This window comes from Selaginella moellendorffii, unplaced genomic scaffold (assembly GCF_000143415.4).
Source record: "Selaginella moellendorffii unplaced genomic scaffold, v1.0 SELMOscaffold_7, whole genome shotgun sequence".
Lineage (NCBI taxonomy): Eukaryota > Viridiplantae > Streptophyta > Lycopodiopsida > Selaginellales > Selaginellaceae > Selaginella > Selaginella moellendorffii.
In genome coordinates this window covers 3,256,981-3,270,042 of record NW_003314268.1, presented here as the reverse complement: position 1 = coordinate 3,270,042, position 13,062 = coordinate 3,256,981, and the positions used below count along the sequence as shown (strand labels likewise).

At 47.4% G+C, this 13,062-nt stretch overlaps 6 protein-coding genes and 1 non-coding gene across 8 annotated transcripts; 3 read left to right on the top strand and 4 right to left on the bottom strand.

Annotated features, from left to right (window-relative positions):
* Nucleotides 1–19: 19 nt before the first annotated feature.
* LOC9634094 (TOM1-like protein 4) lies at nucleotides 20–3,034 on the bottom strand. Its single transcript, XM_002966339.2, has 9 exons — nucleotides 2,619–3,034; nucleotides 2,470–2,548; nucleotides 2,295–2,393; nucleotides 2,120–2,233; nucleotides 1,908–2,068; nucleotides 1,773–1,854; nucleotides 1,631–1,716; nucleotides 1,389–1,580; nucleotides 20–1,339 (listed from the first exon to the last, which is right to left on the bottom strand). Exons 1-9 carry the CDS (start codon nucleotides 2,714–2,716, stop codon nucleotides 175–177), a joined length of 2,076 nt encoding a protein of 691 aa, XP_002966385.2. The 5' UTR covers nucleotides 2,717–3,034; the 3' UTR covers nucleotides 20–174.
* Nucleotides 3,035–3,376: 342 nt separating this feature from the next.
* Nucleotides 3,377–5,127, top strand: LOC9652593. 2 transcript variants are annotated; one of them, XM_002966693.2, is made up of 8 exons: nucleotides 3,383–4,105; nucleotides 4,164–4,295; nucleotides 4,359–4,418; nucleotides 4,480–4,556; nucleotides 4,607–4,663; nucleotides 4,760–4,826; nucleotides 4,881–4,944; nucleotides 4,996–5,127. In XM_002966693.2, exons 1-8 carry the CDS (start codon nucleotides 3,509–3,511, stop codon nucleotides 5,049–5,051), a joined length of 1,110 nt encoding a protein of 369 aa, XP_002966739.1. In that variant the 5' UTR covers nucleotides 3,383–3,508; the 3' UTR covers nucleotides 5,052–5,127. The 2 variants fall into 2 exon arrangements, with proteins under 2 accessions (XP_024526820.1, XP_002966739.1); XM_024671052.1 differs by lacking the exons at nucleotides 4,881–4,944; nucleotides 4,996–5,127 and having other exon boundaries at nucleotides 3,377–4,105; nucleotides 4,607–4,668.
* Nucleotides 5,128–5,191: 64 nt separating this feature from the next.
* LOC9652592 (calcium/calmodulin-dependent protein kinase type 1) lies at nucleotides 5,192–5,946 on the bottom strand. The gene has a single exon (XM_002966338.2). It carries the CDS (start codon nucleotides 5,858–5,860, stop codon nucleotides 5,210–5,212), a length of 651 nt encoding a protein of 216 aa, XP_002966384.2. The 5' UTR covers nucleotides 5,861–5,946; the 3' UTR covers nucleotides 5,192–5,209.
* A 1,117-nt stretch (nucleotides 5,947–7,063) lies between these two features.
* TRNAS-AGA lies at nucleotides 7,064–7,144 on the top strand. Its single transcript has one exon. It is a non-coding gene; the product is annotated as a tRNA-Ser (tRNA).
* A 44-nt stretch (nucleotides 7,145–7,188) lies between these two features.
* Nucleotides 7,189–8,218, bottom strand: LOC112345081 (extensin-1-like). The gene has a single exon (XM_024671054.1). It carries the CDS (start codon nucleotides 7,987–7,989, stop codon nucleotides 7,474–7,476), a length of 516 nt encoding a protein of 171 aa, XP_024526822.1. The 5' UTR covers nucleotides 7,990–8,218; the 3' UTR covers nucleotides 7,189–7,473.
* Nucleotides 8,219–8,942: 724 nt separating this feature from the next.
* Nucleotides 8,943–10,440, bottom strand: LOC9652591 (adaptin ear-binding coat-associated protein 1). The gene is made up of 8 exons (XM_002966337.2): nucleotides 10,387–10,440; nucleotides 9,979–10,139; nucleotides 9,777–9,877; nucleotides 9,656–9,728; nucleotides 9,529–9,560; nucleotides 9,386–9,476; nucleotides 9,223–9,334; nucleotides 8,943–9,163 (listed from the first exon to the last, which is right to left on the bottom strand). The coding sequence occupies exons 2-8, from the start codon at nucleotides 10,104–10,106 to the stop codon at nucleotides 8,969–8,971; spliced, it is 732 nt and encodes a 243-aa protein (XP_002966383.2). The 5' UTR covers nucleotides 10,107–10,139; nucleotides 10,387–10,440; the 3' UTR covers nucleotides 8,943–8,968.
* A 551-nt stretch (nucleotides 10,441–10,991) lies between these two features.
* Nucleotides 10,992–12,450, top strand: LOC112345224. The gene is made up of 7 exons (XM_024671558.1): nucleotides 10,992–11,059; nucleotides 11,235–11,358; nucleotides 11,407–11,504; nucleotides 11,565–11,939; nucleotides 12,040–12,103; nucleotides 12,153–12,259; nucleotides 12,334–12,450. Exons 1-7 carry the CDS (start codon nucleotides 10,992–10,994, stop codon nucleotides 12,365–12,367), a joined length of 870 nt encoding a protein of 289 aa, XP_024527326.1. The 3' UTR covers nucleotides 12,368–12,450.
* The last annotated feature ends 612 nt before the right edge of the window (nucleotides 12,451–13,062 follow it).

Genomic DNA, 13,062 nt, shown 5'->3' with positions numbered 1-13,062 from the left:
ATACCTAAGAGAATATTCGTTCAATCATAGCCGTTGGATTATTCATTATTTCTCCCAAAATATATATATGTACAAATATAAATGTGAATCAACCATCAAACAAAAGCTATCTATCCTCGATCAGTTCCCCGCCGTCCGATCCCTGCCCAGCGAAAAGAAGGAAAGAATCTGTTTCTATAGCGTAGTTTTGCTCGGCCTCGAGAGGCTGCTCGAGATCCCCGCCGACTTAAACTTGGAGCTCAGGCCTTGCAAATCGACCAGGTCCTCAAACAGCTTGTCCGCCGGATTGGATGGCTTGGAAGTTCCACTCCCTGTTGTTCCTGGCGATGGACTCCCAGTCGAGCTCGACGAGCCCGCCGGAACGAGAGCTAGGTGATTGAAATTCATACCTGGCTGCTGCTGCTGCGAGTAGGCCATGCCGTTTTGGTAGTATGAACTCGCTCCATACTGATAGTTATACTGGTCCGCGTAAGGATACTGCTGAGTGTAAGGACTGTAACCCGAGGATCCACCATAGTAGCCACCACCACCACCGGAGCCACCGGAGTTATACAATTGCATTTGCTGCTGGGACACCCAGGGAGCTGGAGTTGGCTGCGACGGCGCTTGCGAGCCTTGGACGCCACCATAGATGAGAGCTTGCTGCTGGGGGCTCAGCTGTTCCTTTGGGAGAGCCCAGGGGGCAACGTAACTCTGGGGACTGCTCGCGTCGTTGCTGCCCGGGTTGTAAGCACCGCTCGTCGCGGTGTAGCCACTGTTGGGGTTGGTCGAGTTGTAAGGACTGCTCGTCGCGTTGTAGCCACTGTTGGTCGTGCCGTAGGGACTGCTCGGATTGTTGTTGTAAGCTGGTGCTCCTCCCCCAGCCTGTTGATACTGGGGAAATGCAAATCCCTGCGAAGAACTTCCACCACCATTGGCAAACTGCTGCTGCTGCTGCTGCTGCTGCTGCTGCATAGAGCTGTATTGAGGAGGACTCGAGTATGACCCCGAGCTCGGCGGCTGACTGGCGAAAGATGTCCCGTTTGGAATCTGTTGCGCTTGAGAAAAGGACGGTTGAGTCTGCGGCTGCTGTGTCGCGTGAAATGCCGGACCAAACGGATTTCCGGCCGAAAGATCGGGTTGCGATACGGGAGAGCCTGATTGTAAAACGGACGGAGGCGCAGCGGGAGTAGCAGGAGCTGCCGAAGAACTCCCCACCAGGTTTTCTCCACTGAGAAGGTCTATAAGGTCTGCTGCCTTTTGCGGGGTACTTGGCTCTTTCTTCGGTGTTGGCGGAGCGGGCAGCGCGAGTTGCACGAAAGGATCACTTGGTTCGGTCGGTTGAGCAGGCTTGGATGATCTGGACAAGCAAGGAGATTGAAGATCTTCACACGAACTTTATGACTTACCTGCGAGATAACTGAGCAAAATCATCTTCAGGTTCTTGTTTAACTGGAGTTTTGTTTTGAGACGCCCCCACCACCGAAGACGGAAGTGGCTCCTTGGGTAAGGCCTTCCCTGCTGCAATAGCATCGTGCTTTTCCAAGACCTTTTGTAAATCGTCATTTAGTCCCAATCCTTGACGGAGTAATTCTTCGTCACTGAATACGCAATCAACGTAAGTTCCTCAAAATGAAGATAAGATTCTTACGATGTATTATTCACAAGATGCATAACCCGTTGCTGCGTCGAGCGGCACTGCTCCACCAGCTCCACTATGAGCTCATCCTTAACAGCCTAAAAAAATTTGCAACAGAATAAATGTTAAAAGCTACATTCTATACAGTGCTTGCCTGCTTGTCACGAGGGTTGACAGCATTTAGCATCTCCAATAGAACCTCCACTCTTCCACGAGCGGTGTCAATATCAGTCAAGCTGCCAAAAATTGGTAAAGTTACGAAACACTCAAAACATATCCAAGCGTTTACCTGAGACCAGGCATGTCGTTGTTCATCAGTGATTCGAGTCTTGCAGGCATATGAGCAGGCGAGCCATAGCCTGGTGACGGCTGAACAGGATGCGTTTGAGGCGGAGTAAAAATTGGTGCATCTCGTTCGGCAGGACGATCGGGAAATTCAACACCCATCCTCTGAAAAAGACATTTCGAGTTCATATTGCTTTTAGGAAGGGAAGAACTTACCCTCAGCTCTTCAAAAGCCATATAGTATTGTGGATATCTTCCCCGCGAGCCTCCGAATGCCTCTTGCCATGAGCTCAACAACACAAGAATTTTGTCCCTTACATGCATATCCGTCTGTCCGAGATACTCCACACGTAAGTAAAAACGTTACAATCCCAGACAAGTAGCCGAGCACCTTTCTCTTGACGATCTTCACCATTTCGTGCAAAACATCCTTTTCAGCTACTTGTTGGTGGACTGCCACGCCACAGTTTTTCACAATGGTCTCCAGCACCTGCGAGAAAAGAAGAGTTCAAAAAGAAATCAAAGAATAGCTTTAAGCAAAGGAAGAGAAAAACGAAAACACTCACTGTTAATGCTAGAAGCTGGACTTTGGGGCTGCGATTTCCCAAACGCTTCTTGATCGCCTTGACAACGTCCTTGGCCTGCCTGGAAAAAGTTTTTTTCCAATTGAATCGTGTGAGCTCGAGCTGGTTTTTACTTCCTGGAGCAAACTTACCCAGGATCGTGGTTGAGGATATCACATATCTCCATGTTCATGGCCCAATCGGGTCCTATGAGCATGTCGCTCGTCGCCTTATCGACCAAAGACGCCATAGCTACAACCCCTAGTCCAATCGAAGCTCAAACTCTAGCTACCCAAAACGACATCACAAATTCTCACTCGGACTGGTCAACTGGCCCCTTCCAAAAGACAAAGAAGAGTCTCTCTCCCGGTTAATCGCGCTACAGTAGCTCCTGATTTCCACTCTCCTCTCTCCCCAGATGAGGGGAAAAAACACGAGGAAGAAAAAACCCGTCTACCTATCGATCGACTCCAGCTCCAGCGGCGACGAGAATCCAGCGATTTCGCGGAGGAATTGAGCTGATCAGAGCTGCGCCATAGCCCCGCGGCCGCCCATCAAACCCTAAACCTGCGAGGCTCATTGGTTAATCCGCCCGGTTAACTTGCAGCCTTTTGACGTGGCAAAGTGCATTGAACTATCCAACGGCGGGTGCGTGTGCCACGTCATCAGCTGCTGCCCGCGGGATTCGAACCCAGCGCCTGCCCCAGGCGATGCCGAGAATATGCTCACGTCTGAACCAGGTAGTTACTGGCACTACACTGGAAGACGAAGCGTTTGAACCAACGTTTGTATAATCCTGGCTAGTTAAATCAAGCTAAAAATCTCTCAACGATCATCGAATTCGTCCCATTTTTTAAGCGTACGGAGAAAATTAGGGCTAGTACGAATATTCTTCTTTCGCTTAAGAAACTGACGTGGATTTGCTTGCGTCTGTTTCTTTGCTTTTCAAAATGGTTCCCATTCTAGGGTTTGATGCGCGGATGGGGCGTGGGAGCGTCCGGCAATCAATCGCCACCGGGAGTGGAAGCTGCGCCGCCGCGCCATGGTGCTGAGAAGCTGCGCGCCTAGCTGCTACCACAGGTATGCCCTACACGTCGCCCGCCGGAGGAAGCACTCAATGGTAGCCTCGGCGTCGCTGCGAAGAGCTTCTCTCGCGCTGCCCATCCATTTGCCGCCGCCGCCGCCGCCGCCGCCGCCCTCTTGCTCCACACCGCCACCGCTCGTGGATGTAGGGGATTACTTGGAGTTTTGGGATCACGTCATGTCGGGTGCTCTTCGCAAATCCTTGAGGAAGGTACTCCGCAAGAAGAAGTTGGCGACTCCTACGGCGCTGTGGTGTGCTCCTCCCGCCCTCTACGTTGATCCGGGCCCTTCCTCTTCGTCTCCTTCCTTCTCTCTAGCGGAGTTTAGCTTGCAAGCGGCCAGGAACAGCACAAGTAGGCAGCGACTGAATTGGAACCCATTGTCTCTCCGGTGTCGGCAGCTCAGTGTTCGTCACAACACGCAGCCAGCGCAGACGCCACCCACGTCTCCTTCGAATCCGTCTAGCTCACTGCTCCTCACGTCATCCGTGGCGCCACCCACAGTGCCCGCTTCCTCCAATGCGCGAAGAGCTTTCCTCGTCGATACTCTCGCGGTGGTACGTGAAACTTTCCTCTCTCGCTTTTCTAACTCTAGCTTCTCCCATTTTCTCCTAGATGCGAAGGCTCGAAGCTCAAGAGCTCAACCAGAGGCAAGCTGAGGCTATCACCGCCGTTGTGACTTCCGTGTTGAATGATAGCCTGGAGAGCGTAGCACACTCGTACACGTCCAAGACCGACATGCAAAAGGTGTGTATGGACTAGTTCTTGCTCGTATAGCTCTGACTTTGTTTGCGTGTCTCTGAAACACAGTGTGAGATGATGCATGACGCGTCGCTTTCCAAGTTCAAGGCTGAAATGCAGAGTTCTTTGGTACGTCAGTAAACAGCTACTGTGACGGCTTTTTAAGCTTCGTTTCATATGATGCGTACAGGAGCACCACTTTGCTACCTTGCAGCGTGAATCGGAGAGGCTCCGGACGGACATGGAGAAAATGAGAAGCGAGTTGAGGTAGTAGACAGATTCGCGTTTTTGATCGAGCTCTCATGCGCGTGATGCAGATACGAAATAGACAAGGTACAGGCAAACCAACGCCTTGACTTGAACCTGGAAAGGGGGTAAGGTATCTATTGTTGTAGGAAAACTCCAGGTTTCTCTAGCGATATAACAGCGATATAAACCTGTATGAGCTGTGCTCGGTGTGTGTGACACAGGCATATAAGGGACGAGTTGAACAAGCAGCAGGCTGAAACATCAAATTTAACCAACAAACTAGACCGGGTGAGTATTTTTTGTTTCTCACAGGGGCAGAAAACTGATAGAGGATGTATACAGGAGATTCACGGTCTCAAAACTCAATTGGAAGCAGGAAAGTACGAAGTAATCAAGTACTGCATAGGTAAGCGTTGCTATTTGTACGGTGGATTCATGTTCATGCTTGTGGTTGCAGGAACAATTGTGTCTATTACCGCTGTTGGCCTTGGTTTACTGCGGATTATAATGTGAACATTCAACAATTCAATCATTCATTTTGTGTTGTCTAAGAAAGTATGCCTAAGAACGAAAATAATGTTTTAACTCCTACCACCTTTTTTGTTTTTTGAGTCACGCTGCTTGATCTTTAATCCATTGTTTGTCGATGAGCTTTGGCTTGGAAGTGTTGGCTAAGCCACCCTGAGTTTCTTCACAGCTGGATGGCTAGAGTGTTGTTGTGGAGTGAATCTCTTCCTTCCACAACAAGTTGTGATATTGGCAGGAGTAGCCCGTGTGGTGCTACAGTTCTCTAGAATCCAAGGATGATTGATCACTCGATCTAGTGTCAATCGCTTCCTGGGATCCAAATCCAGCATGCCCATGATCAGATTTTTTGCCTCTGGCGACAGATTGGCAGGCCACTGGAACTCCCCCTCGCGCAGCAAATGCATCTCCAGGTTCGATCGCTTGTAGCCCTTGAGGAGTTCGTATGCGATCACTCCAAGCCCCCAAACATCCACCGCCTTGGTGTAAGACAGCCCATATCTCTCGACAAAGATAAGCTCGGGAGCCATGTACTTCTCAGTCCCGCAGCTCTGGCTCATCTCTCTGGCATCGTCGGTCGCCACTCCAAAGTCCCCAATCACCGGCCTGATCGTGCTTGCATCTTGCAGCTCGGTGAAAACGTTCTCCAGCTTGAGATCGCGATGGACAACACCACTCGAGTGGACGCCCTGGAGTGTCTCCGCCAGCTTCTTAACGATCTCGGCTACCTCCTCCTCGCTCAGTGGCCCTTTCATCGCTAGATCGCGCAGGCTAGGGCCACAAAGTTCCATGACCATCGTTCCAAAGCAACGCCCGCCAACCTTCCTCTCCCTCCTCAGCCCCCGGAGGAAGACAACTCCAGGAATGGGGCGAAGCTTGTCCAAGATCCTTGTCTCCCTTTCGGCACAACTCTCCGACTTAAACATCTTTCCTGCGTACCTATAGCGGTTGTGGGCTGCGTCTCTCAGCAAGTAGACCTGGCCCTGTCCTCCATGCCCCAACTTCTCGTGTCTGGTGTACCAGTTGAGAAGCTCGCCACACTCGTCGTCTCTAAACTCGCCATCCTCGAGCGCCATCACGTCTTCTCCTTTTTTCTCGCTTGGTTTAAAGAAAACCTAGCTTCCCACAACAGATTTATACTGAGGGTAAAAAGTGATCGCGAAAAGGCCATTAGTTTTATTAAAGTAAAAACTAAAAATTTCAGTTAAAAGCTAGGTATTTGTGAAAGTTTACTACATATATACCAAATAGAATACATTAGTAGTTCAATCTAAAATCATAATTTTGTTATTATAATAAAATTACATAATTATTATTATGGTGTTGTATACTATATTTATCCCATATTCAAGATGAAAATTAGAATAGATCACTCTCAAATTTTATTTTACCATTTCTTTAATATTACTTTTTTTCAATTATTTGTTATAATGTTCATATAAAGTAGCATGTTTTATATAGTATATAGAATATTTTCAAATTCAGTGTATTTGGTGGAGCTATGATGGTCCTTATATAAAATTGGTATTTGATGTTTTCAAAATTACTTTCATTACATTTTTTTTATTTTTGTTTGCTGTTTTAATAACATTTCTTTCTAAAATCATTGTGGCCAATTATATCATCAACATTTCTTTTACATCATGTATTCTCATTAATTTTTTTAAATTTATTAATAAAATGTAATCACATTTTAAAACTTTGTGGTCTATATATATATATATATATATATATATATATATATATATATTCACTTATAAACCATTTAGTTATTATCGGAAAAAAAATTCTAGACTACAAACCATTTCAGTGAACCTAAATACTCAAATAACTTTCTATTCAAATTACCTTTAGTCTTTAGGAGGGAACACCCAAGGAAGTTAAGATTTCAAAACAGACAATGGTACATGATGCAAGCAACGCAAAACACTTTTGAATAACTGTAATACTAATGCTTAGTTCTTAATAATAGTGGCATGAAACTAAATGTAACATATAAGGTGGACGTGCCAGAGTGGTTATTGGGCATGACTAGAAATCATGTGGGCTTGCCCGCGCAGGTTCGAATCCTGCCGTCCACGAATGTCTTGACAATCTTTGGAGTTTTTTATTTGAGTGCTGGTCATGTTCTTCAATATTTGTTTCTAATAAAAAGTTTAATAGCTCTCCCAATGTACAAGATCAGGACAAGAAAGGAGAAAACCAAAGAAAAAGGAAAAGAAACCAGAGCAACGCTTGTTGCGCATTTCCGCCTGGCTTGGAACAAATATTATTTTCTCTCCGCTCTTCCCACAGAGCAGCATTCCTATGTCGATCAAACAAAGAAGCACTTGAGCCATGAAGAAGATTAACCAAACGTCCTAATGAGAACCTTGAAAGAGCTTGCTACATTGCTTTCACTTCGCTCGCGCTAGTAGCCCGACGACGGAGGCGGAGGAGACTTGTACACCGGAGAAGGAGTCGGAGGCTTGTAAACCGGAGTGGGAGGCTTGTAGACGGGAGAAGGCGTGGGAGGCTTGTAAACCGGAGCTGGAGTGGAAGGAACCGTGGGAGGCTTGTAAACCGGAGCTGGAGACGAAGGAACCGTGGGAGGAGCCTTGTACTCTGGAGCCGGGTACGAGTAAGATGGAGGAGACTTATACTCTGGAGCCGGGTACGAGTAAGATGGAGGAGACTTGTACTCTGGAGTGGGATAAGAATAAGATGGAGGGGACTTGTACTCTGGAGCCGGGTAAGAATAAGATGGCGGCTTATACCCTGGACTTGGATGCGAAAAGTATGGGAATGGAGGAAGCGGTGGGAAGTGGAGCCAGTCGAGCGTCTTCTGCTCTTCCAGGGGTCTCGCAGCAAAAACAGTTAGTCCACATGAGGAGATCCCAAGGATTACCAGGACCGCTAGCAGCAGAGGAGACGAGCGCTCTCCCATTGCGAAGAAACGAGCGTGAAAGTGTGCCCGCGTCCCGAAACCTTCACTCCTCCTCAGGCTCTTCTGCAGATATCTAGAGCTCGTCCTGTGGCCCAGGATATATAAACCAAAAGCCGCCTGGATGATAATTAAGCTCGTTTAATGAACTTTCGTGAGCGCCGCTGTATTGCAAAGCACGACCGCCGTAAACCTCGAGAGCGATGGAGTGCAGCTGGAAAGCGAGAAGAAACGAGGCAACCATGTCAGAAACGAAACCAAAGATGGGCCTGCATACCACTGGAATGTGTGCGGTACCTTTGCACCTACTGGCGCTAATGGACGACCAGTTAGCCGAGAGGACATAAAGTCCGATTGGCTGGCGCCACGCAGAGGACAATTCCCTGGCGCCGTGTATGTGGATCCGCATAAAGGATGTGGACCCAAGGATGAATTCTCTTGCAGTCCATCAATACCTCGTTATTCATGGATTGATCTGCACCATAGAACACATTTGGTTGTTAGTCATTCTGGCACAAGTAGACGAAACTTGGTGTCATGTCTCAACTACCGTTAAAAACTCACAGCGTTTATGCACTGGAAAGCGCCCCAGCAATCCATCCAGCAAAGATAACTGGAACATCAAAACAAATTGCTTACACCCCTTGTTCTTGGTCTTTCCTATCGGCCCTGCAAGAGAGTGAATGCAACCGTCAGCTCAACTCACTTCACATGGAGGAAAGGAGGATAAATTAAAAGAGTGAGAACCAACCAGAGTCAGTAGCAACAGCGGCAGCTCTCCGAAGTAGTAAACTCATATTCCTTACCGGCGGAATACGGGCAATTCAAGGAAAGAAGCACCGTCAGACCAGGCAGTATTATTTACAACCGTAACCATAGTTTTCACAGTGTCTCACAAATGCCTGTGATGAAATGAGCTCCACGCCATCACACAGCATTAGATGACAGCATATATAGACGGATTGAAAGAGATGGTACTCCCTTAAGCAGTTTGAAAATCTCCAAACTCGTCCTCACATTCACTTACAGTGTTCTCTAGGCTACTTGCTTTAGTATCATCGTTTGTCAGAGATTCTGAAGGGCCCAGTGGAAAAGATGGCCAACCAGTTGGAGCCTCGGAGGATTTCAGAGATTGCGCATCCGTGAATGTGGACTTTCCTGCAGCTTCGCCGCTCGGCTATACATGACACCCGATTAGTTACAATCAACAGACAAAAATATTCTAAGCATGTTTACCTTTTTCAAAGACAAGCGGATCGTTTCGCCGCTCTTCAAACTGTAATCAACCGCGGGCTTGGTCTGGTATTCTTGTTCCAATTCTTCCGCTTGCTTCTTCTTGTTCAAGTAGCTATACCATGTTAAAGAAACCGGCAGAATTGTCTACGTAAAGAAAGGATACTTCACATGATCATAAAGAGCAGCTTCAAAATCGTAGGCTTGTGGCCTCTCTCTGAATCCTATCCCGATGAACGCGTGCCGAGACTTCCCACCTACATGCCAGTACAAATAGTCAGCTGTCTCCTTCACACAGCTGCACTTAACTGGAGTTGTCCTCTATCCGCAGCACAAAGTACCTGCAATGACACAAAAGCTAGAACACAATGAAACAAAAAGAAAAAGAAACACTCTAAGAAGTATGCTTATGTCGTCATTGTAACTTCTAACAAACCTGCTGCTGTCGATGACACGCTCAATAGGCAAAGGCTCGTCCTTGCGCACGGACGCCTGCGCATAGAGTTCTCCTACAAACACACGTCGCATTAGTTGTGTTTCAAGTAAAGCGCTTCCACCTGAAGTTTTATCTTCTAGTCTTATGGTGCACTCTTCACCCTTGCTGCAAATTTTCATAGCTCCTTCCCAAGCCCACTTGTTGACATCCCACTCGTCTGCTCTGCAGAGAGAGAGATTTTAAATTAAAAAAAAAAAAAAAAAAACAGGAGTTGGAAAAGTACGTGATAGTTTTAAGCAAAAGAAGGAAATGGTGCTATTCACCTGTAAGAAGCAGCGGATCGTCTCGGAGGTATCAAGTAGACATAGCATTCCTTGGCGTGAAAGAGAACGAGCTCGGTATTCTCAACTAAATCGTCAGCTGGTTCTAAAGTAGTTACGTCCTTCGGCATTTTAATTCTTCCAGCAAGATCACAACCAAGCCACTGCAATCATAAAGAAAGATGTCATAATGCCAAACACACCACGCAGCAGCGTCATATAGCTTCTACTAATTCTCTCCTTTCCAGCGAATTCTCTACAAAACCTCTAGGTTCTACTTCCAGAGGCCAGAAATCGTGGAACAGCGAATTTTTGCGTGGATCAAGCGCAAGAAGCATTTCTAAGCTGTGGCGCTCGGATCACACGAAATTCTAAGCTGCACAGACCGATGGGAATGGCCAGATTGCTTACCACGCGCGCCAAACCCTCGCTCTCTCTGTTTTTAGGGCTCCTCAAGGCACTTTTCCTCTTTTATGACCTTACACCTTTTTCCCTCGCAAAGCTCATTTGTAACAGACTATTTTAGGGTTCTAGGCTGTAGTTTTGGCGATTGAGGACGGCGATGTGAGGTAAGATCACCGATCCCAGCCACAGCTTGCCATCGCGCTCCTCCACCTCGCTGACGTGCTTCACGACCTTTCCCTCTCGATCTTCCAGGATTTCGAGGAGCTCCCCCTGGGCGCTGTAGCGCGCGACCATGCCGTAAGATCTTCCCATAAGGTAGTAGAATGTGTACTCAAGAGGGATTGGAATGCGCAGCAGGAGCGTCTTGAGCCGGGGATGGCTGGCCAGGAATTCCATCCGGCTGCTTCGACTGTACATTGCGACCCAAAACTCGCCCCTTTCGTTGAGCCGGACGTTGTCTGGATTGCCCGGAAGCGTCGTAAAGACATCCGTGGTTCCAGCTTTTGGGCCTTTGAGCCAGTAGCGAAGCAATCTGGTAAGATACATCGCGTAAGCAATCTTCTCCTTTTCTATAGCTTCCACTTTTCTTTTCTTTTTTCTACCTTGCAGTGATGGATTCCGCTATCAAGATGAAGGAGCTATCGTTGTTCACCGCGATTCCATTTGGAAACCGGAGCTTGTCGAGCACCACGATGGTTTTCTTAGACTGAGGATCATACCTCAGTAAACGGCCAGTGTTATCCCCCTCGAGCACTGAAACAAGGTACTGTCTGCGCTTTTTTTTTCTCGCGCTTTAAAGAGAGAAGAAATAAGAGAGCTTTGTTACCTTCTTTGATATCTTGTGCTTGTATCAGTGAAATATACGAAGCCTTTGTCATCAAAGTCGACATCGTTGGCGAACTTGATCTTCTGGCCATTTACTTCGTTGGCCAGGACCTGTGCCTGGCCTCCCTCCGAACCAACGACCATCAAACCCATGTAAGCATCGGCAATGTAGAGCTTTGACGAGCTTTTGTTGAATCTCAGGCCCAGTGGACGTCCACATATGTGTTCCTGCTTGAAGTACACGATCGGGGGATTCCGGGGATCGCACTCTCTGGTCCTGTTTCAATCCATCATCAGAGGTAAAACGTGATAGAGAAACCTTTTCTCGTCTTTCTTCTCCCACACGTACCTATTCGCAGACGTCGTTGCAAACTCCCTCCAGCCAACTTCGGAGCCTTGCCACAGAAGCACACGTCCGTCACTCACGCCAGTGTATGGGCCTCGTCCTTTGGAATCAAAGGCAATGCTCTCGGGTCCCAGGAACTCATTCTCGAACCGCAGCATAGCTCCCAGCAGCCGGTTGCTCGGATCCTTGAGCATGGTGGCGGCATTTTGGACTGGCGGCTCCACATACTTTGCCTGAAAGCTGGGGATCTGCCTCACGAAGCTGAGACGCAGCGGGTCCATTGCGACGATCACGACGAGCAAGCCGCACAAAGCCCGGCATGTTACGAGCGTGTTTTTCTGGAGCTTCTCAACAGCCATCTACTGTCAGCTTACACACGCAGACCTCGGTGAGGCGATATGCTTCGAAACTCTGTGAGTTTTTCTCACGGTGTTTTCGTTTTTCGTTTTTGGATTTCTACTTTTCGCGTGTGTTTTTCGGCCTTGCAGGCTGCAAGAAGACAGCCGGCATCTTTTCATGCGAAAAGATGGTGGGCAATTTTCCAATCACACGGTGGGTGGTTCATTCTTTTTGCACTGTCTGACATGAGGAACATATCCAGGTACTTGTTTTATGGCCCCAACCAAGATCCCGCGAGAGCTCTGGTGGACCTACTATACAAAATCTCTTCTCTTCTGTTTTCTCCAGGGACACGATTTTGACCAGTAGGTACTTTTCGCAACACGTCTTTGCGCTGCTAGAACTCGAAATAAAAACGATTCATAAGCTGAGTAACCTTGCAGGCGGAGTCTCGTTGCCGATCTCGAGACAACGTGAAGGTAGAGTAGAGCACTTACAAGAATTACTTACAATTTAAGAGTCCAGAACATTAAAAAATAAAACAACATATCGTGCAGTGATGTGTAGAAAATCGGCTATGGCTGACGAAACAGTTGACTCTACAAGTCTGGCTCTCTCTCTCTCTCTCTCTCTCTCTCTCTCTCTCACACACACACACACACAAAAGTAATGAAGAGCATATAATTTCTCATTTTCAGCAGGGAAATTCATCTGAAAGTGTTGAAGCCTGCATGTCAAACTCTCCAATATGCCGCCCAAACTTCCTGGGGTCTGAATGCTGGTCGTGTCTGCATGAAGCATATCCTCGACAAACTGGCATGTTCTGCATCACAACGATGTCCCTCTGAAGCAGCGAAATCCACAGCCGTAGAATCCCAGCTCCTGGAATCCAATCTTACTTGGCAGCCATGTTTTAAATCCTTTGGCGCCCAACTAGATACATAGGAGACTGAATGTTTTCCATTAAAAACAATCCACCAGATTGTTGTATTTTGCAAGGATATAGAAGTAACAAAGTCTACATAATTGGAGAAGTAATCCAAAGCTGTTCTTTAAGTAGGGTTCTATTGCAGGAGAGCTTGTATGGGCCATGCAGCTTTATTTTAAGTGCTTCTGACTGGTATGTTATTTCACTTTAGAAAACCACTGAGCTTGACTTCTTTGATCAAAAT

What these genes read in the sequence shown, in the direction of transcription:
- LOC9652593 (XM_002966693.2), top strand. Translation starts at nt 3,509, where the DNA reads ATGGTGCTGAGAAGCTGCGCGCCTAGCTGCTACCACAGGTATGCCCTA. An exon ending in AAAATGAGAAGCGAGTTGAG is followed by an intron (nt 4,557 to 4,606) that starts GTAGTAGACAGA and finishes CGCGTGATGCAG; the next exon opens with ATACGAAATAGACAAGGTAC. An exon ending in TAACCAACAAACTAGACCGG is followed by an intron (nt 4,827 to 4,880) that starts GTGAGTATTTTT and finishes GGATGTATACAG; the next exon opens with GAGATTCACGGTCTCAAAAC.
- LOC112345081 (XM_024671054.1), bottom strand. Translation starts at nt 7,989, where the DNA reads ATGGGAGAGCGCTCGTCTCCTCTGCTGCTAGCGGTCCTGGTAATCCTT.
- LOC112345224 (XM_024671558.1), top strand. Translation starts at nt 10,992, where the DNA reads ATGGATTCCGCTATCAAGATGAAGGAGCTATCGTTGTTCACCGCGATT. An exon ending in GGCAATTTTCCAATCACACG is followed by an intron (nt 12,104 to 12,152) that starts GTGGGTGGTTCA and finishes GAACATATCCAG; the next exon opens with GTACTTGTTTTATGGCCCCA. An exon ending in GACACGATTTTGACCAGTAG is followed by an intron (nt 12,260 to 12,333) that starts GTACTTTTCGCA and finishes GTAACCTTGCAG; the next exon opens with GCGGAGTCTCGTTGCCGATC.
- LOC9652591 (XM_002966337.2), bottom strand. Translation starts at nt 10,106, where the DNA reads ATGCCGAAGGACGTAACTACTTTAGAACCAGCTGACGATTTAGTTGAG. An exon ending in GCGGATAGAGGACAACTCCA is followed by an intron (nt 9,477 to 9,528) that starts GTTAAGTGCAGC and finishes ACTGGCATGTAG; the next exon opens with GTGGGAAGTCTCGGCACGCG. An exon ending in GCTCTTTATGATCATGTGAA is followed by an intron (nt 9,335 to 9,385) that starts GTATCCTTTCTT and finishes AACATGGTATAG; the next exon opens with CTACTTGAACAAGAAGAAGC.
- LOC9634094 (XM_002966339.2), bottom strand. Translation starts at nt 2,716, where the DNA reads ATGGCGTCTTTGGTCGATAAGGCGACGAGCGACATGCTCATAGGACCC. An exon ending in ATCCTCAACCACGATCCTGG is followed by an intron (nt 2,549 to 2,618) that starts GTAAGTTTGCTC and finishes AACTTTTTCCAG; the next exon opens with GCAGGCCAAGGACGTTGTCA. An exon ending in CATCTTGTGAATAATACATC is followed by an intron (nt 1,581 to 1,630) that starts GTAAGAATCTTA and finishes TTGCGTATTCAG; the next exon opens with TGACGAAGAATTACTCCGTC.
- LOC9652592 (XM_002966338.2), bottom strand. Translation starts at nt 5,860, where the DNA reads ATGGTCATGGAACTTTGTGGCCCTAGCCTGCGCGATCTAGCGATGAAA.